We start from the raw sequence: 22,122 nt of genomic DNA, 5'->3' as shown, positions 1-22,122 counted from the left end.
ACACACACACACACACACACACACACATGCATTACTCCGCTCGGCATGCACAGGGATCAGATAGGTTCAACCAAATTCCAACAACTGAAAGACAATAAGAAAAACAAAAGCTTAAAACACACAGCCGACTGCTACAATAAAACATTGTTTATTGATTTTATGGTTAAATTAATGTCACAATTTTAATCCTTTTTCTCATCCTCAAGTTTTGTTTGATTACTCAAATGTTTAAACAGGGATTTTCCTTCTCTGAGGTTTTAATCTCCTGGCATTGATGCTCAGAAATCCAGATTTTTTTTCCAAACTATTATTTAATGTCTTACAATGTATTTTTTTACAGCTTTGTCTGATTGGATAAAATTTGATAAAATCACCACACAGGATATTTCCAAAAGACAAACAGCATCAATCCAACTCATAGTTTCATTTTTTTTTTCGGATTTTGGGTTTTAAAAATTAAAAGTTCCCCCTTTTACACACTGGAGTTCACATAGTTTTTATAGAGCAAAAATCTTTTATATCCTTACAATTCAATGAGCCGTTTTGCATTGAATTCAATTAAATAAAACTTGTTTAGAATATCGACTGTCATTTTTAGAGGAAAATTATTTTATTTCTATTTTTAGGTTTTAAAATAAAGAAAAACATAAAGCTTTGCAAAAAGAGGATGGATGCATTTGATCATATTTTGTGGGAAATTATGTAAACAAAACAAACGAATCGATGTACGTTTGAGAACATTACTGATACTTTTGTGGAAATTCAATGCTATTATTCTGTGAAAAATTTTAAACTGAAAAACTGATTAAACCTGCATTTATTCTAATAACTATATTTAAAATCATTAGTTGGTTCTTTTGTAATTATTATCCAAAGTTATTGAGAGATTTCCATTGTGTAAAGTCAAAAAGCCGCTTTCTGCTCCAGAGCCACATGTAGCCAAACTAAGTACACCCCAGCAACCAATAAAAATCCAATATCAGGATATTTATTCATAAATATTTTGGTTTTTTTGCTTTTTAAAACAAACAGTTTAAGATATTTATTATTCTCTTTGATTTATTATCTTATTTAAATTCTAGTTTAACAGTTTTAGCATCTTTTTGTTGTAGCGTTTTAACTGCTAGATAAAATTATTACTTCAGTTTATTTAATATAAACCACGGAGCCACGGAGAGCAATGGTCAGTGTCCAGCTCGTCTCGACTGTTGTAATTAATGTTTGCCTGCATTGGTCTTTCGTTACTGTGAGTGTTTGTAAGATTTTTCATAGCCGACAGGACTTTTGAGTCCTGTCATGTTTGTAACAATATCAGATGTCAATGTTTGATATTTATGTTTTTGTCGGTCTGTATTTATGGTTTTAAATGCTTTTATAAACCCGCAAAGCTTTTTATGTTACATTTGACTGTATGAAAAGAGCTTTACTGATAAAGTTTGATTCAAACATTCAGTCTGAAAATGACATTTCTTTGATTCTGATTGGTGAAGTGATCCGTTTTTCCTCATCCTTTCTAAACGAGGCTTGATTAAAGGGTCCATGAACAGATGAGCTGTAACTTGGTGAGCCAAACCCAACTAAATGGGTTGGAAAACCAGTTGGATTTGCTTATTGACGTGCTCACTGAGCAAGCTAACCCCTGTTAGCAATTCAGCTAACAACAGTTCCTTTGCATTTTGTGGTTTAAAGTTGTGCACTTACCTGTTTATGTAAAAGAGGAGGATATAAGGAAAGATTTAATGAGATTCAACTCATCAGATGTGCAAATTTAATTTGTTTTACAGAAGCTACCGTTAACTTTTGGATGCAAGGCAGCCATCTTGGATTCTGTGGACGAGATTGGTGAGAAACTTTTGATTTGTTCACATGTAAATTCAACTTTTACTTATTTAAACTTGATTTTTTTTATTTCTCAGTAAAAAAACTATCTGCAGGCTTCAGCAAATCAAACATTGCAGTGGACAAGAACAAATTTTGTCATTTTTTTCATGTCCTGTTTGAAAATCGTTTATAATTAAAAAAAAATGTTGGAGAACCACTGGTTTAGATTATTTTACATTTTTCACTTTATTACCAGAGACTGGAGCCAAATCATTGTAGTTTTGATCATTTCATTAAATGTCTTGTGGAGAATATTTTGCATCATTTGTACTCCATAGAGTGACATTTCATACCCAATTTCACACTGAAATATGTAATCCAGTCTTCTTTACGCTACTTGGAAAAGTTTTTCATGTGACTCCAATACAAATCGAACAACAGAAGCTTAGAGATGTTTTGATCTGGATTTTTAATCTGATTCATAAAATTCAACTGGTTTAAATGGGAGAAACTGACAATTTCATTAAAATATGAGATTTCACTAATTTTGTGACAATTTATCTTTATAATTAATGAATATGCTGATACAGTTTAAGTGGATGGATATTTAACTACAGATGGGAAATGGAGGAAGAGGAAGATGAAATGGGAAGGTAGAAATACAAAATGTGGTTACAAACTGGGAAAAATGGGAAGAAACTGGGATGAGAATCGACAACATGGACGTCCAAATTCATCCCAAATGTTTTCCTGAGGCAACGCTACTGCTTGATTTAATAATTAATGATTATAGCAGTGATAATTGTAGTTGAGATTTTTTTTTAATCACATTTTTCCTGGATTTACCCGTACATAGAGCAGGGGCGTCCAAAGAGCGGCCATTCGTGGCCTTTGTGTTATTTTTGTGTGGCCACAACTCAAGAATGGCACGTTTGTCCCTCTGACACTTTTTGCAATTTTTTTAGAATAAGAAATGGGGAAAAAAAAAAATATTATCATTTTATTTTGATCTCATAATAAGTCTAACTAAAGCAAAGTTTGTAGAAGAAAAATCTTATTTTCATTGCTGGGAATAAACTAAAAACCTTTTATAGATTTTAAAAATGTAAAGTAATAAACCCAAACAGTTAAATGACTGTAGACGTTAATATTACATTTTATTTTTTTGTTCTCCAGGTAAAAGAGAAATAATTTACAATATTTTTTTATGACTGTGACATAAGTGTAAGTGTTGAAAGTTTCCTAGTGCATATTTTAGATGTTTTCTTGGTTCTGCACACCTGAAATGATAAATCCTGCAGAACCTGACGACACGCAGAGGAAATTCAGCATTTGAATCAACAAATGCATCAGAAAGAACTGAAACATTACACTCAGGTAGCAGCAGAACTACTTCAACATGTTTTTACTCAAGGATAAGTAAAAAGTAGTCGCCAAGGAATGACTCAGGTGTTTTGTAAAATGTTTACTCAAGTACTGAGTAACTGATCAAAACATATTTAATATTTAATTAATATTTAAAAATTAAATCATCAGATGAACCAAAATGTAAAGTTAAGTGGAAATTTTGGTATGATTAGGACAAAAATGACAATAATTTATATGAGTACAAAAAATAACAACATCTATTTTTTTTTTCAATAAAAAACTTTTGAAACTTTAACAAAAACTGCAGGTGTGTGTTTGGTGAATTTCTGGTTAAAACATGTTTGTTTTTCATTCAGTGGGTAGAAAATCCAGACGTTTTACTCAAGTAAGAGAAAAGATACTTCATAATAAAATGAGTCAAAGAACAATGTAGTGAAAATAGTCCTAAAATTAATTTCTTTCACACTGAAGTAAATGTAACTGGTTATTACCCAATAGGTTCCAATAGTTTGACTCCTCTGATCGAAGGCCTTGAACTTCTGGCTCACATTTTGTTGCTGCTTCTCATTTTTATTGATTCATTTCTGGTTCGAAAGCAATCTGCCATCCTCCTTAGAGAGGCAGCCAAGGATAACCAAGAAACTAAAATAAAAATAGGATTTTTTTCAAAACTTCATTTTATCTTTTGGGATTAAATGATCAACTTTCTTTGATTGTATTTCCTTAAATTAGCATCACATTTGACTGAATTTAGTTAATTTGAGGAGAAATAGAATTCATATGAAGTGAAGTTAGACATAAATAGATGATGTTTAGGTGAAATTTCTTGTATTTTGGTGTTTTATAAACAGATCTGAACTGTTCTGATCACATCTGGCCTCACTCCACTGCCTGCCTGTGCATTTTAGAGTTTATTTCATTTTCACTTTTAAATGTCTGAATGATCTTTCTCCACCAAATCTCTGAGCTTCTTCAATCTTACATACCTAGTTTGTTTTATGTTTAACTCTTGGTCTTTTTGTGTAATATTTGTATGTTTGTAGCTTAAAACGGCTGTGGGTGTTTTAAAGTGTTTTATAAATATATTTTTTAAAAAGTCGTTAGCCTCCATCAGCAGGGAAAGTTTCCTTTCAATCAATTAAACACAAAATAACCCCAAAAGCATTACGTGGAAAAGCATCCCAAATGAACCGATGGAAGTATTGCACAATGTTTACTTGTAGCCAAGCAAGAAACTTTTAATCAAGTATTGCAATTCCTTTGCTTAAGTGGAGTGTCTGCACGCATCTTCCACCACTGTTCTTTTTACCTTTGAACTTGTCATGTCCTTTCTTTTCTCCAAGGCGCATCTCGCAGGAAAGTAACAGAGAAGGGGGGAGCGGAGGGGGCAGCAGAGAAAGAATAGCAGAGTATGAAAGAGAGAGGGAGCGACAGAGAGAAAGGGAGCGCAAAGTCTTGTCAACCGGAAATAAAACAAGCTGGCACCCTCCCCATCCCCAAGCCCCTACTCCCACCCCAAAGTCATATACTTCCTCCTCACTCTCTTTTTCCTCCCCTCTGCCTCTCCCGCCTCCATCTTCCATCTCTCCCTTCCGCTGCATGGAGATATATTTAAACCCGGCTTCTGCTCGGCTCGGTGCTGTACACACCGTCATACCTGCGTCACCGCATAAACCTCACGTCGGGCCGTGTGTGTCCGTCGGCAGGCTGGAGTTCCTGGACGGATCCTTTAAGCTGCTCCGAAAGGCCCTGATGGAGCCTTTTGTTTGCTGTTTGGACCAAAAAGTGTCTGTGGAGAATCAGGAGTGTTGCTGCGTCTTCACAAGCTGCTGAGTCCAGTTGGACAAAAGACTCTAAAAAAGCAGAACAGGTTTACAAATCCAACAACGCATCACGTCTCCTTTCTCTGATGTTTCAAAACAAACATATGTGATCGGATTAAAAGTTTATTGTCCCTCCAGGTGGTTATTTACATGACATAAAGAAGAAAACAATAATAAAAATACACCAAAATATTCATATTGCACATAGAACAATTGCACAGCTGTGACCAGTGTCTGTTATTTTATTGTTTATATTTATATGTTTGAGTAAAATGAACATTGTTCTTTTATTCTATGAACTACACAGCATTGTCAATTCAACGCAAATTTTTTTTATTTATCTGCAGAAAATGAGAAACGGTGAAAATAAGGAAAAACATGCAGAGCTTAAATAATGCAAAGAAGACAAGTTCATAATAACTTATAAACAACAATATTAATGTTTTAACCCAGGAAGAGTTCAGAAACGAATAACCAGGAGGTTTTCAGTGCTGTATTGCACCACAGTTTGTTTATGATTACCTGAGACCGACACTAATGGGGATAAATCAACATTTATACCTTCAGTGTTAAATTTAATCTCCATATATCTACAGGCTGAAGGCACTTCAGACGGTTGTTATCTTCAAACTGTAGACAGAAGATTATTAAATGTAACATTTAATTTACCTTTTATTGTTTTCTCACATTACAGCCACATAATTATTTGGTGGTTCATTCAGCTCCTATTACTCTGATGCCACTGAATAAAATTTATCGTAATCAGTCAGAACTTCTTCTTCTTCTTCTTCTCACGACTGGCATAAAATATCAGGAAGCCTTTAAATGATCTTCTAACATAAATGTCTGCTTTCTAGATAATCAACTATCCAGGCACTGATCATTTGATTCTTATGTTTATTCTGTTTTCATGTATTATTAATGCACACCACACTTTTCAGATTGTTGAAAACTTTTAAAAACCATCACAGTTATGTGCTTTATAATGTTAGTTGCTGTAGCCTGACGAAATATGAAGGATTTGAAGGGATGCAGATACTTTTTCACCGTTTCTGCTGCAGCTGCAGCTGAAACGTCGTTTTTAGGGTGAAAACAGAAACGGACTCTTTTTAAAACCCTCCAGCGAACCGTTTACACTCCCCATCATAATCTGGACCTCACGAAAAGTGCACCACTAAACCTTCATCAAATTTTAATAACGCTCCAATTCAACACAGGTCAACTTTTTAATTTACAACAAATTCGAACGAAAATCATTCTCATCATCAGACTTGTATCACTATGATATTTATGTTTTGGTGACCAAATGAAAACGTGTCTAACAGAAATAATGAAACTATTTAAGCCTGCAGTATTTTCAAAGATAAGGGGAAATCAACCACGTATTTGAAGATGTTCTTTAAAACGTCCAACCTGAGCTAAGAAACGAGGTGCTGTCGTTTCTGTTTGGCTGCTGCTGAGCGTGTTTGGACTCAGAGTCCAGCTCTCTGTTTGCTCTCAGTGGATGTAGGTCATTACTGCTAAAACTGCTCATGTTTTCCTCCTCTAACCTCAGACATGAGCTCCAGGTTCTGGTCCGGCTGGAAGACAAACGAGTTTTACCTTCAAGCAAGTTTCCCAAAGCTAATGGACGGATTTTTGTCTAAAACTCTCGATAATCGTTTATCGTTGGCGTTTGACTAAAGTCAAAAGGGTTGGAGACAGCTTTTTATTTCTCTTTCTCACTGTTTGCGTTTTAATGATGTTTTTTTTTTAAAACTCTTTCTCACATGCTGTTTTTATTTTAATTATGTAAAGCACTTTGAAATGCCTTGCTGCTGAAATGTGCTATACAAATAAAATTTGATTGATTGATGATTGATAATCACCTGCTGGTGTAGATTTCCAGACCTTGGTTTTGAAGATTTTTTTACTGCATGAACACAAAGCAGAAAAATCTTCTTTTTCTTTCAGCTGTAACAGATTTTTATTAAAATGTGTCGTCATAAGGCCTTTATCCAAACTAGGTTTTGTTATTAAAGCTGCAGTGTTATAATAAAACACCTTGGATTGTTTCTGTCTTATTTCTTAGACGCTTTCTTGGTATTTCTGACGTTTCCTCAAAGCTTCAGAGCTTAAATATGTTTTAATTATCAAACATTAACCGTTTGTTGCCATTGTGGGAAAAAAAATGTTTTTTTGTTTGGTAACCTCAAATCATGAAATTATTTTGATTGTGAAATAAATTTGAAGTAATTTTTATCCTGCAAGAAAATGTTACATGTTTTAATTAATTAATCAGAAATATTTTTAAATGATCTTTTTTTTTCTTTTTAAAAATGTATTGCTTTATTGTAAGATTTCAAGATATGGGTGAGATAAAGGCACATTTAATTTATTGCATTTATTTCTGAAAATATTTAAAGTACATACTGATTCTCACCACATCCAATTATTCACAGAAATATTGAAAAAAATAAAAATCCCCACACATTTTATCAGAGATAAAGAAAACACAAAATGTTCATAATTTAAAGGCCAAGAAATGAGAAAAATTCCTACAAATGAGCCAATAATTAAAGATTTGACCCGATTCAACGCAGTCTGGTCTGGAAATACCTCCCTGCTGATTTGACTCGGTGTTTATGTGTAATTTATGGCTAAAATTGAACCCCATCATCTATTTATCATCCCCTATCTTTCCATTATCTGTGCTTTATGCTCCTCTCTCCCAGCCTTCCCCCTCCTCCTCTCGCTGGCATTAAGTTCAAACTTGACACTGATGTTGACTCACTTTGTCACCCCTCGGTGGCTCCCTCTCCCTTCCTCTCTTCCTCTTCCTCTCTCTCCCCATCGCTCGGAGGACACGAGCGCCCGCAGACGCATTTCTCTCCAGAGCCCCCCTCCTTCCACCTCCCTCCATCCCTCCGTCCCTCTCCTCCCTCTTTCACTCTATCTCACCCTGTCCAACTCTCTTCATCTTTCTCCCTGCACTCTCCTTTGCAACACACACACACACACAGCGTTGTCAACAAAGCCGGACGTTGGGGGAATAAAGGTCCGCCGAGGAGGAGAGGAACTCTCAGGACGACTGCGTCCGTCTCTCTGGTCAACTTGGTAAGTTGGTGAAAATTAATCTTTTAAGCTTTTAAATGTTTTATGCTGAATCATTTTCTTAACCCAGTTCTGAAATTTGTGAGATTGTTGAATCTAAATTAATCCAAATTGACCTTTGACACTTTTTCGCTTCAGTTGAACTCTTAAATAACTTAAAAAAAAAATCATTTATTTTGCAACAACTATGTGTTTAAGCGTTATGCATCCTAACTTACAGCCTTTTCTTGCTTGTACAACACTGATTTTAAAGCTTTCCAACTCATGCAGTGGCTCCATTTCTGCACGTCTGCAAAGAAAGTTTATTTTCCTCACATAAATTCCTTCTTTTATGTGTTTCTTTGCTCATTTTTGATTGCATTCAAGCTTGAGTTCTGCACAAACGGAGCTAAAAGCAAGTCAAATGTCACGGCTCTCAGAGTGGGTTCTAATGTACCTCCTCTCCCCGTGGTATACTAGCACCGCAATGTATAACACACACACACACACACACACACACGTTACGACAGCGAGCATGTAACTAACTCCATTTATGTCTGTCATCATGAGGCTAATTCGCCACAATGCCAACCATGTGTGAACTCATGCGATATGAACCCCTCCTTCCTCCTCCTCCTTCTTCTTCTTCGTTTTTCTGCCGTTTCCAAACGGATCCAAGGAGGCGGACAGGAGTAAACGGAAGGGATCACACGCAGAGGACGGGGGTTCCTTTATTTCTCTCCATGCTGGTCTGGACGCCCGTAGTATGTATGAGAAGTTAACCATGCTGAACCTGCAGAGTGGCTCCAACTGGAGCGGGCCCAACAACTGGTACCATGACCCCACCGGCGTTCAGACGCAGCACAGCGCAGGTGAGGAGACGTCCAGGATGGATGGATGCATGTCAGCTGGTTAAGGTCAGATCTGTTGAATTTTAGAGCATATTAACTTTTACAGCCAGCAAATCTGAGCCTGTAGTTTGTGATATGGGAGATGTGGCTCTCCACCCAGGGCGCCAAGGCCTACGGGGCTACAGCGTGCTTCTGGGAGTGAGAGAAGTTGCTTCTCATTTGCATCCAGAATAAGTTTTTTTTGTTGCTTATATGCATGATTAGTCAATGAGTGGGCGCCCACTGCGTTATATATACAATTTAAAGAATGTTTTTATACAGTTTGTGCAACATTTACATCTAAAATATTAAATATAAAATATTTAAACTGGTCAAACCCACAGAAACCAGACATGCTTAAAAACAAAAGGTTTGGATTGTTTACATTTTTATTCTGTTTGTAAAAACTTAAAAATTGAGAATTTTTCAGTATTTTTGGTGCATTTATTACTATCTTGAAGGCCAGCCTGAAGATTCAAGATACAGACTTGGACCAAATTATTTTATGCTGCTTACACATTGTTCTACAGTATTTAGTACTATATTAAGAAAAAATAAATACAATTAAAGTTACGAGAATAATTTCATAAACTTACAAGAATAAAGATATAATATTATAAGAATAAGGTAATAATATTATGAGAATAAAGTTCAGGAAGACGATAAAGTCATAGTATTATGTGAATAAAGCCGGATTATGATTTTAATCTCATAATTTTATGACTTTATTCTTGTATTTGTATTGAATTTTTTTTTAGTCTGACTCTAATAATCGGTCATATTGATCTGCCTCTGTCTGTGTAAATCTATGGAAAATTCTTTTAGCTAAGCACAAGATGTTACATTAAAAATATCTGTTAAAGTGGATGGCTGACTCAGATAAGATACACTGTAAAAACATTTGTTTTTTGTAAAATTGGCTGTGTGTGTGACATGGGGGCCAGAAAGCGGGGCTCGCCCGGGGCATCATTTATTTAGCAACCACCCCTGCTGCAGCCCTAAAAAGCAACATTTCTTTTAAATAAATTTCTCCGTGTGTGTTTTTCCTCTGCTTGCTGGCAGTGTCCGAGGGCTGCATGCTGGACACAGAGGGCAGCATGGGGGGAGAGGCGGGGGGAGGAGGCGCTGGCAGAGGAGGAGGAGGAGGAGTCCCCGTGGAGCGGGACGAAGGCGAGGAGTCTCAGCTGAGGCTGCAGCTCAAGAGGAAGCTGCAGAGGAACCGGACCAGCTTCACGCAGGAGCAGATCGAGGCTCTGGAGAAAGGTCAGAGCGATAACGCACGCAAAGCTCAAACCAGCGCCATGACGCAGCAGCAGCAGCAACAAACTGGTTTACAGCTTTCTGATTAATACAGCACCACAAACAAAATCAGTTTGCATATTTTGACAGGTCATGATCTTTATTGGCGCCTGCAGCGGCCAACAACTCCACTTCCGATAGCAAATCATCCATTATCTTATCTCCGCAAATATTCCCGCTCTGTTCCAAAAAGGCCCGTAGCGGCGGAAAGCAGCAGAAAACGCGTCGTTGCTGCAGCGGGTTGCGGCCCCCGGATTAGGGAGCCACCGCTGACTGGATGTGGCTGCGCAGGGCCCCGGGGCCAAATGAGGAGGCAGGGCCCACTGTGCGCCCGAGCAGAAACCGATGACTGCGGTCAGTCTGTGCAGATGACAGTAATGAGGTACACTGACCTCAGCGCGCAGCCGAAGCGCAGTAAACATGGCGCGTTAACACAGACGCCAGTTAAAACGAAGCCAATTAGAGGAATTTCTCACACAGGTTTAATTTAAACTCTGGTGGAGATATGATTATTAGAGATGCACCGATCCGATACTGATATTGAAAAGAGTTATTGTGATAATGTAGCCGATCCATAATTGCAGATCTATTCAGTCTAAATCTATTCTTTATTTATTTTATATTATTTAGAATTCCTAACTGCTCTTTCTGAACAATTGAAAAGGTTTGTTGCAGTTTATTTTTACATATTTGACCAAGATAGTCAACCTATTGTTTTTGTCAGTCTCATTTTATTTATTGGTATTTATTTTTACATTGGCTCTTTTACTCCTAGTTGAACTAACTGGACAAAATAGTTGTTTTTACATATTTTACAAAGCTTGCAATACGATCGTGTGCTGCACTGGTGCAGAGTCGTCAAATAAACTTGTAATTCAGTAGATTTATGTCTGTGGTTAAAAAAGGAAATGATTTAAGTAAATTCAGTGGTTTTTCTGTATTGTATCAATATCAGCCAATACTAAACCTCAGATATCGATATCAGTATCGGAAGTCAAAAAAGTGAATTGTTGGGTATATTGGCTTAACTTAATGCTATACCTTCCTTTTGGAATTTTACTTTTTCTACACAAAAGATGTAATGCAAAACCTGAAATATTGCCAAATGTATCCTCTTTATAAGGGAAGAAAATGACCTTTTGATTAGCCAGCTGACTAGCAGTGCTCAGTAGCAGGCAGCACAGCCCTGCTCTAGTTTTATAGTGGTTTTAAAACAGCTTCATTGTAACTGAATGCATTATTTGTCTGCTTTAAACAAACAAACAAAAAATAAAAATAAAAAAAGAATGCAAAATCACTTTCTGCACCATCATGCAAGAAATTTTGAGTAATTTGTGATTTTCTTATTTCGGAAGTGAAAACATGGATGCACTGTATTCACCTCTGATACAGATAACTGAGGTTTTGTATTGGCTGATACGGATCTAATACAGAAAAACAGTTTTGAAATGACTAAAACGCTTCATTTTTTTAAACGGAGACATAAATGTACTAAAATACAAATTTATTTGATAACTCTGCACAAGTACAATCATAAAGAAACTGACAAAAGTAATAGGTTGACTACCAACTCTAGTTATTCGTCCATTTTATAGAAAGAAAACAAAAAAAATCTGTTATATTGTTCATAACAGATGGCAGCTGTTACAGAAAAATGCATAATTTTTACTCTCCAAACCATAACTGTTTGTGTTTTTGGCGACAGAAACATCCAAATCGTTTTTTATATGTTTGACCAAGACAGTCAACCTATTGTTTGACTATCTTGATTATTGTGCACTGTCAGCACCAGTGCACAGCAACAGGTGGGGAAGGGTCACCGTACGTTGATATGGCCTGAGAAACTCGGTAAGACAACTTTAGACTGTTACTGGTTTTGAAACTGCAACAAAAACTCAAAATATTACCAAGTATAATTTATAGTGCAAATATCTTAGTACACTTGAATGAAGACAAAACTATCTTACAAATATCGTTTTTAACAGGATATGGTAGCTTGTTTTGAGTCAATAATTTGTGAATATTGTTTTAAAAATGCACTGATTCCACTGGCAGAATATTTTACTTATGTTTTCCTATTTCATAAGCAGTACTTGTTCATCAATATTAAGGAATTATTTCCTTACAACAAGCTTGTATGTCTTGCTGTAAAGTTATTAAGATTTTCTTTTTGCAGTGTTGGAACATGTCTACTTATTCTCTAGGTGTTTGCAGAGGTTTGGGTTTTAAGTGATCGGTTTTGAAGTGTGAAGTTTGCAGCTTTCTGTGGACGTAGACCTGAAAACTTGGGGATCAGGACGTTGACTCAGCCGGCTGCTGACAGGGTGGGGCTTGTTCACGTTTTGACTTGTCAACAACAGAAATTAATCATCTGCTAAGCAATAATGAACCTAAAGCCTGACTGCAGCGGTGAAGGACAGAGTTCACTCATACCCAGACTTAGTTTCTAATTTAGTACACTGCAAAATCACAAGATCTTAATAGGCATCTTTAGTTTCTAGTATAAATATCTTAGCTTTGTCTTTTTTCTTAAAAGTAACTTTTAAGCAAGCACTAGGTGCTTGTTTTATGTAAATATCTCCTTAATATTGATTAATTAGTATTTGTTCCATTGGCAGATTATTTATATTTTAACAAGATATTTAGTGAAATAATCTGACAGTGGAACTACTACGTTTTCATCAATATTAAGGAATTATTGACTTGTAATTTATTTTTGTCTCATTTCAAGTGAACTAATATATTTGCACCAGAAACTAGACCAAAATTGCTTGGTAATGTTTTGTGTTTTTGCAGTGTAATGCTGGTTTATCTCACCAAATTCAACCTGAAACCAGTTTTGATGAGATTAAAATCAAAGTGGACTTCTCTGCTGTTTAGCTTAAAGCAGCTCTGCTTTGAAATAAAATGCTAAGGCAGCTTCTCAACTTGAATCCTTTCAGTTTAAATTTGTGCGTGTTCCACGTGGATGAATAATTTACACAAAGTGCAACAGATAAATATTTCAAAACGGGTTTTAAGCATAGAAGCTTAACTTCCTGAATTTAAGGTTCCTGTAAAACATAATTAGAAATGCTAATACTCGACATAGAGCACAGTCTGTTAAAATTAGCCTCTTTTTCATTATAACTTTGAGTTCTGATGAACTTCATCTGAAGCTTCAGGGTGAACTGCTGTCTAGTAGTCCTGTGTTTTCCTTATTGTGCTGCGTGTTTGATGTTATGTATCCTCCACAGAGTTTGAAAGGACACATTACCCAGATGTTTTCGCAAGGGAGAGGCTGGCGAACAAGATCGATTTACCTGAGGCCCGGATACAGGTGAGCAAATCAGGACGGATTCCAGCAGATGATCTGAAGAGCGGACTGGAGATTAAAGTCAGAAATTTAAGTTGGAGTTCTGAGATTAAAGTCAAAATTCTGAGAAATTTTTTTTTTTCAAAAATTAGAGTCAGAATTCCAACCTTTTCTCATAACTTTGATTTTTTTTCTCAGTATTCTGACGTTAGTCTCCTGAGATTAAAGTCAGATTTCTGAGGAAAAAGTGAATTTGTTTGGAGTCTGACTGGAGTCTGACTGTCAGGTGTGGTTTTCCAACCGGAGAGCCAAGTGGAGGAGGGAGGAGAAGCTGCGTAACCAGAGGAGGTCGGGCAGCGTCACCTCCTGCTCCCAGAGCCAGGCGCCGCTCAGCACCTCCTTCAACACGTCCGTCTACCATCAGCAGCACGGCAGCAGCTCAGGTAAAGCCCAGACCGTCACATTGGAGCAGCCGTCTGCATCTGCTGCACATGATTTAAACATCCGAAGGCTGGAATATTTCAGTAGTTTATAATTACAATCCTCACAGCGGCTCCTGCAAAGCATCAGGGTTTCTCCATTAGAGTGCAAACGTATTAAATATTCCCACCTCGAGATGGTTTCAGTGAGTCTAAGTGTGTGTGTGTGTGTGTGTGTGTGTGTGTGTGTGTGTGTGTGTGTGTGTGTGTGCGTGCGTGCGTGTGTGTGTGCGTGCGTGTTCACCACCATCTCTGTCTCTGCAGGGTCCATGTTGAGTCAGACGGAGCCATCGCTGCCCAGCTACAGCTCGCTGTCCGTCTTCTCATCTGGAGTCCAGGTTGGACATTCAACACTCATCATTCATCAACACCTTCCAGACCACGTCACAGTCCGAGCCACGTCTCTGCTGCGGAAGAGGATTAGGGCCAAAACAAAAAAGAATTATGAGATTCGAGTCAGAATTCTGAGGTTAACTAAATTTTGAAATTAACGTGAGAAATTAATGTCAGATTTCTGAGAAAAATGTCAGAAATTAAAGTTAAAATTGTGAATTAAAAGTCCGAATTCTGAAAGTAAAGTCAGAATTATAATTTTTTTTATTTTTGGTGACCCTAATCCTCTTCCATACTCTCATTGTGGAGAAACCCTTATCTGAGCCAGTTTTCTAATGCAGACATTGTTGACTTATTTTAAGTCAGTTCTTTATTTGGATATTAAATGTGTAGCTCGTTCTCTTACAGCGAGTGGAACGTTGTTACAAATGTTCCTGAAGGAAACGTCTGCACAATAATATAAAAATAATGTTTGGTTCTGCTTAAATATGAAAAAAAGAAAGGTAGAAATCCTACTTTTCAGTGTAATGCAGTACATACATGTAGATTAGACATAAATGATCATTTCCATTCAATTATTAAAGCATAACACACACGATTAGGAGTGATTCAGACTCCCGCTGATCTACACGCTGTTTTACACACCTCTAGCTCCTCCTAGTGGTGAAACTCCAGCATAGCTTTATCTGTTTGCGACTGTCTTGATCAGTGCTGTTGCTTTGGGGGCCAAAACTGAAAAATCTAAACTATTGGTGTGTCACAAAATGTATTGAATAAATAAATTTGACATTGACATTTGACATTGAATTAAAAATACAAAATTAGTTTTCTGTGATTTGATTTATTATTTTTTTGTCTTTTGGTTTTACCTGCTCAAAAGTAAACAATCTTTTTTTTTATAAAATCTGTGGGTAATTAAAACTGCAGTATGTAACTTTGATAAAGCAATATATTTTTTTACATTTTTATTAAAACTGTCACTATGCTGTGACAGTTTGTTATGAGATAAATAATCTATGAAAAGATCTGCCTTCTGCCAGTGTTATTTAGAAACAACCAATCAGAGGCAGGAGGAGGGTCTTAGTGCTGTCAATCACCCTCCATGTGGCTACACTGCAGCTAGCACACCATGTTGGGAATACTAAGGCTAGTTAGCAGTGACAGAGGATAAATGGTTTTCCTGTAAAGGTAAGTTGTTTCTCCAACATCCAGCACATTCAGCAGGGAGAACATGAGATTGATTGACAGCACTAAGCCCCGCCTCCTGGCTCTGATTGTTGCATTTCTTCAGCTAGCAATAGCAGCTCAGGAAGGAGGTGGAGGATGTGGATCTTTTCACAGATTATCTGTCAAATATTAAACTGTCACAACATAAAGACAATTTCAACAAAACATATGTTTTTATCAAAGTTAAATGCTGCAGCTTTAAAGATCCAAAACATGAAAAGGGGCTTCAGACTTATTGAAAGAAAAACTGATCATTTCCAAATCATTTCGGTCATCAATTGTTTTTTACCCTTCTTGACCTGAGGTGCAAACAAAATCATTTCAAGGGCTACAAATGGCCCCCGACCCCCACTTTGAACCCCCCTGGTCTTGATGCTTCGTTCTCTAAAACTGATTTTTTCCCCTCTCTTTCGTCGCTCTCAGTCTATTCCTCCCCAGTCGGCCTCCTCGTACTCCTGCATGTTGCCTCCGTCGCCCTCTGCGCCGCGCAGCTTCGACTCGTCGGCGTACTCCTCCCCTCACCTGCAGACTCCGCCCTCAGCCAGCTCCAACACAGGTGGGTGTTTGGTAGAAATGTCTCATTTTTCTCTTCCAGTTCCCTCTGTTTGCTGAAATCAGAACCGTGGTGTTTCCCTCTCTTCTCCCGCTCAGGGCTCATATCACCCGGCGTTTCGGTGCCAGTCCAGGTCCCAGGAACCGAGCCGCAGAGCATGAGTCAGAACCTGGGGCAGTACTGGGCCAGATTACAGTGAGCTCCAGGCGAATGCTGATGGACAGAAGAAGAAGAGGAAATGAGGAGGAAGAGGAGAAAGGGCATGTAAAGGTCGTGTCATCGTAGCAAGATTAGCATCCATGTTTAAAGGAAGCGCAGGTCGGAGCTGTAGAGGAGCCTTGGAGGGTTGAAGACCCCGAAATGCATTAAATGTTTACAGAATCAACCAAAAGCAGCTTTGGTTGCACTTCACAGTACTCTGCTGGGTCCGGTGTCGTTTCTGAACGGGTTCACCAATTTACAGGAGAGCTGAAAAAACAGGACCAAAGAAGTATTCACACCCTTTGAATTTCTCAGATTATTACTACGATGGAGCAACACGGCCACGCTAAGGGAAAAAATTACAGTTATAATATTACAGTAGTAAACACGTACGAGAATAAAAATAGAGTTGAAATGATGCAAGAATAAAGTCATATTTTGAGAATAGTTATAATTCTATAACTTTGTTGTTGACTTTATTCTCATGTTTTAATTCTCATAATTTTATCACTTTATTTCCATAATTTTATTTATTTATTTGTTTGTTTATTTGTTTATTTATTTAAATTATGGCCCTTATTCTTTGTCGGATCCATAAGGTTTTTTGTGTTTTACTGGGATTTTATGTTATAAACCAAAACAGGTACTGCATGATTGTGAAGTGGAAGAAAATCCTCCATTGCTGGTCTGCACCTGTATTGAGACCCCTTTTACTCTGACACCACTCAATAAAAACCAGAAAGCACAATTGCCTTCATCAAAGTAGTATGAAGAGAAGATTTAAAATTCAAATGTCTTACATTTCAAAATCTGCACAGTGTGGCAGGCATTTGTATTTAGTCTCTCTGAGTCAGGACTTTGTAGAACCTACTTTTGTTGCAGTTAGATTTTTGTGGTGCGTCTCTTCCAAATTTCTAGAGAAATAATTCAAGCAAGCGTTTATTAACTCTTATTTGGAAGTCTTGTTTGAAATTATCTTTTATTTTGCATCCGGCCTTTGAGTAGGCCATTCCCACACATGATGTTGATGGTTGTTTCAAGTCTTTTTCAGGTTGGTTTTTCTCCAACATTGCACTCCATCCAACCCCCACAGCATTATGCTGCCAACACCATGTTTTGCAGGGTTAATTCTTCTCCATGCATATGAGGAAATTCATAAAGCAGTGCCATCTCCTTCATTGTTTACAATTTTTTTCCACAGGATAAATGAACCAAACTGCACTAAAGACAGTTGTGTTGCAGATTGTGCATAGAAAAATGCTTTAATTGAAATGTTTTAATTACATTTCTCAAGGACAGTTGTTGATGGCCTGAATTTTCAGGATTTTATTTCTAAAAGGTTTTTAGCACCATCACTGCAAAAACACAAAGTTTTATTTAAGTATTTTTGGTCCAGTTTCTAGAACAAATATCTTTGTACATTTCAAATAAAACAAACTGATAAGTGACTTTTCAGCAAAATATAAAGGCTTGTTTTAAGCCAATAATTCTTTGATACTGATGAAAAAGGTTTTGTAACACTGGCAGATTATTTCACTTATAAATGGGAAAAATGTGATGTTATAAGTTAAATGATCTGATAATTGAACTATTATTTTTTCATCAATATTAAGGAACCAATCAAGTTGGTATATCTCACTGAAAAGTTACTTGCAAGTTAATTTTGTCTTACAAAAATTATTGGGTAAGATTTTGTGTTTTTGCAGTGATTTTTGTTCCAAATCACAATTATGCAATACCTTGTGTCGGTCTCCCAGATAATCCATCCATCTATCGTCTATAACTGCAAAGAACTGGAGAATTAAAATGTTCAAGAATGAATTCAAAACTCAAGGTTTAGATTTTTATTTTTAGAAAAACTGATTCTAATTTTGAAACATTTGAATCTGAGGAAAGTGTGAGGCTGTGCCGCACACACAGATCACTCATCCCAGGTAAATACCAGCATATTTCAGGTGTATTGTGAAGTGTAACCACTGTCTCTTGTTACTTGAGCAGCTTAACCACATTGTGATAAACTAGCTTGTTCCCTAAGCTGTGAGACTACTGTGAAGATTTTAGACTCGCTTATGGCAATCACTTGTACTTAAAACTTTAAAAATCTACCATAAAAAGTGTAAATCCTGCCTATCCTGACTGCACTGAGGCTGCATATTTTTGTACAGACATCTGTGGGGGAAGAACGTAACTGTGGAAGACTGCAAAGCGTCATTAGAGGAAAGAATGTAGCATGATCTGGGCTCCAATCATCCTTAAAACACACAACAATTTATCAGAAATAACAATATTGCCATTCTGTTATAGGTTTAGCCCTGAAACATGAAATCTGCAGCAAATTTCTTCTATATTTGATATTAATTTGGGGAATATTTTTATCAGGTCAGTTAAAAAGGACAGTAGCAGCTTGTAAAGCGATTAAAAACTGATTCACAAAGTCTTTTAAACTGTTTTATACATCACTAATGACACTTTTTCTTCAGCAAGGGACAATCAGAAATTCTTGCACGTCAAACTGAAATGCAAGCATTTCAAAGAAACAATAGGAGGTGGAGGAGAAAATGTAAAACTACTACAGACTTGAACCAGCTGTGCATGACCAAAAGATGGCGCTATAGAGACAATCAGCTACTCAGAAACAAATCAAATATTATACAGAAGCCTTTATTGTACTTTTACAGAGATTTAGGCTCTGCTCACTTTTTTTCCTCTGGTTCTGTTGATGCAACTCATGAAATATCCTTAAAATCTCCTATTTATTTGTGTTTTCACTTGTTCTCACGGGTCATTTGTGTTGAGGTTTCATTGTTGTCACGTGTTGTGTTAGTACTCTATAGCTACCAAGAGTCAACCCCTTTTTGTGAAGGCCTTGGATCCCTTTAATGAAAATAAAATGGTGTGTCATACACTTATGTGCATTTGTGGTATATTTTACTCAGCACAAGTCTTAACAGATGATTAAATATTAAAATCGTTTCTAAGATAGAATAAAAAATGTGATCTTACCTGAATATGTGGTTTGTTTAATGTTCATCCATTGCTTTTTTTTTAAATCATCACCTCATAAAATAAGAGTAATACAAAAAAAAATCAGCTAAAACAACTGTGATCAAAACCAGTGTGCTCTCTCTGCAAAGACAAATCATTGCAAAAAAATGACTTTCAAAGTAAAACTTAGGCTCCGTTCACACTGCAGCCTGAAGTGACCCAATTCTGACTGTTTGTCAAATCGGATTTTTTTTTTTTTTTTGCCGTGGTCATTCACACTTCCAAACATGCGACCTGTATGTGTTCTCCAGTGTGTAACGCATGTGCAGTTGAGGGTGCAATAACGTTGCAAATAGAGAGCGTGCTCAGTGTTTCGCCAACCCTCATAAAAAAGAAGAGCTCAGTGTTTGCGGAAGTAAACATAGATGCTAATGGTGTAGCATAGCTTACGATTTTGAAGTAGTTGTCCGACCGAAGCAGCACATTAACAACTTAATCCTCGTTATCGTCCACCATGGTGGTTGTTTTTCGTCCTGATGGTGCGTATCAGGGTGCAGAATAGTGACGTTTGTCGAGTATCAATGACGACGTTCATGTCGGATCAATGCGACATGGCTATACAGACTCCGGTTATGTTTGAAAAGATCGGATACTATCGGATATCCAAATGGCCTGGATCGCATTCAGAATAATAATAAAAAAACCTGATCTGAGTTGTTTAGACGGTTATAGTGATCAGATACATGTCACAAGAAGAAGAAGAAGAATCAGAATTGGGTCACTTCCGACCGCAGTGTGAACGGAGCCTGTGTGTGTAGAGTTCTGGTCATGTTTACATGCAGACATGATATGCATTGTAGATTTGAAACTGGGAGTAAACAATAATTTGGTAAATACCCATGCTTATCATAAACTAAAAGCTGCCATTCATAGAGTAAATGTGAGAAGAAAAAAACTTCTCCTAAATAAATATGTACAAGGCCTGTCTCGTTTCTAGTTCAAACATCTTACTACACTTGAAATATGAAAACTCTAACTTAAAAGTAACTTTTCAGCATGATGTAGGAGCTTGTTCTAAGTCTATTATTCATGAATATTAATTTTAAAAAGTACTAGTGGCAGTGGCAGATTATATTATTTCACTTTTAATATGGTAAAAACGTTTTGTTAAAAGTGAAATTATCTTCCAGTGGAACAAGCATGTTTTAACAAAATTCAAGACATATTAACTTAAAAGAAGCTTCTACATCTTGCTGAAAAGTTACTTTTTAGTTTTGTTTTATTTCAAGTGTAGTAGGATATTTGCACTTGAAACTAGACCAAACATACTTTGTGAAGTTTTGTGTTTTTTCAATGTATTCTGATAGAAACAAACAGCAATTTCTAAAATAGTAAAACCAAATTAATGATTTTATATGTCTTTGACCATTTTAAGGTTGAAATTGATCATTTTTGTGTCTTAAATAAGGAACTCAACTCTCCAAAATCTGGTGTGTTCAATCTGGCAACCAAATGACAAATAAAACTGGGAAACATTTAAAATCCAATATTTTCAGTTAAGAGCACAACACTTCAAAAAACTAATAAATATTAGATTTTGGATGATGGAAGAAATATCCCCTAATAAATCATGGCTGTATCTGCTGAATATGTAAATGGCTAAGTGCTTAAAAACAGTTTCATTGAGTATGACATAAAGTAGTGGTGTCATGTTGCAGCTGCTGTCTGCTCCCTGAGCTTTGAAGAAATCAATAAGGTGGATTGAATATACACCTAACAGAAGAACAAAGATGGAGAACAAGCTGGGCTCACAGGCCTGTTGCTTTGTTGCCCAATTTGTTACATCAATGTGACACTGGGACACACTGAGCAGCTAAAAAAACGCGTTTATTTTTCCACGGGGCAGAAATAAAAACTAGACATGACGGAAACTGGACAGCCATTAGCAGCTCTGCACTATGTGCTAATGGCATGACTCATGTTAGTCCTGGGGGATGAACAGAAATTAAAGACAAGAAGAGAGGAGGAAGTGGAAGGGGGAGGAGGATGGAAAGATAATACTATGGATGGTTTGCAGTGAGTCAACATCAGAATAAAGACGCTGACCTGCAAACATAATGGGAGTCTAAGAGGAGACAGGAAATGCCAGAGCACTTCGGCTCAATGCAGCATCATCTGCATCTGTACAGAATAAAGGGAGAATTATTTCCTGTTAAAATGTGAGAATGACAAAAAAGAAACATTTTTAATGCTAATTATGTTCTTTTCACTGAGTTAAAGTTGAGATTTTATGATCAGATTTTATCCAAGATCCAGTTTAACCTTTTTAGAACTGATAATACAGTATTTCTCAAATGTAAAGAGGAATATATGTGTGGGAGGCACATTTTTTCCAAATTATGCTTACATTTTTAAAAGGGACATTTTATGTAAAATTCACAGTTTTATACTTCTCTTTGAGTTTTTACTGCTTCTAAAAAACACCCAACCATAAGTTAATGTTTTGTGGTTTTGTGTTTTGTGAGCCGTTTCAAAAACCTCACATGTGTTGAGTCTTGATCATCGGTCACTGCGCTTTTACTTAGCAACCCCGTCGGAGTTCCAGCATGTTTGGTCAGCTGGTTTTACCGCTGTATTTGCTGTGCAATGGCTGCTGGAAAAGACAAAGTGTTTTGTTATTGACTTACGATCCAGAAACCACTTTCTGGATTTTTGCTGGTTTTGAAGGAGCCTCCACTTCTGCTTTTCAAAGATGTATGGTTGTATAATTGCATAT

At 36.8% G+C, this 22,122-nt stretch overlaps 1 protein-coding gene and 1 long non-coding RNA gene across 3 annotated transcripts in view; both read left to right on the top strand.

Moving 5' to 3' along the window:
• Nucleotides 1–2,782, top strand: part of LOC103156835 (uncharacterized) — a 6,088-nt gene extending 3,306 nt beyond the window's left edge. For both annotated transcript variants that reach the window (XR_478193.2, XR_001659798.1), the window contains exons 3-4: nucleotides 1,785–1,842; nucleotides 1,935–2,782. This is a non-coding gene — a long non-coding RNA (uncharacterized LOC103156835). The remainder of the gene's footprint in view (nucleotides 1–1,784; nucleotides 1,843–1,934) is intronic.
• Nucleotides 2,783–7,600: 4,818 nt separating this feature from the next.
• Nucleotides 7,601–17,360, top strand: LOC103156850 (paired box protein Pax-6-like). The gene is made up of 8 exons (XM_007579041.2): nucleotides 7,601–8,108; nucleotides 8,764–8,956; nucleotides 10,037–10,237; nucleotides 13,510–13,592; nucleotides 13,855–14,011; nucleotides 14,312–14,385; nucleotides 16,031–16,163; nucleotides 16,259–17,360. The coding sequence occupies exons 1-8, from the start codon at nucleotides 7,710–7,712 to the stop codon at nucleotides 16,357–16,359; spliced, it is 1,341 nt and encodes a 446-aa protein (XP_007579103.2). The 5' UTR covers nucleotides 7,601–7,709; the 3' UTR covers nucleotides 16,360–17,360.
• Nucleotides 17,361–22,122: the final 4,762 nt, after the last annotated feature.

This window comes from Poecilia formosa, unplaced genomic scaffold, assembly GCF_000485575.1.
Source record: "Poecilia formosa unplaced genomic scaffold, Poecilia_formosa-5.1.2 Scaffold504, whole genome shotgun sequence".
Classification (NCBI taxonomy): Eukaryota; Metazoa; Chordata; class Actinopteri; order Cyprinodontiformes; family Poeciliidae; genus Poecilia; species Poecilia formosa.
Note: the sequence above shows the minus strand (reverse complement) of the source record. Positions and strands in the feature narration are given on the sequence as shown.

Coding starts and splice junctions, on each gene's coding strand:
- LOC103156850 (XM_007579041.2), top strand. CDS start 7,710: ATGCTCCTCTCTCCCAGCCTTCCCCCTCCTCCTCTCGCTGGCATTAAG. Junction 8,957..10,036: donor TCAGACGCAGCACAGCGCAG/GTGAGGAGACGT, acceptor GCTTGCTGGCAG/TGTCCGAGGGCTGCATGCTG. Junction 16,164..16,258: donor CTCAGCCAGCTCCAACACAG/GTGGGTGTTTGG, acceptor TCTCCCGCTCAG/GGCTCATATCACCCGGCGTT.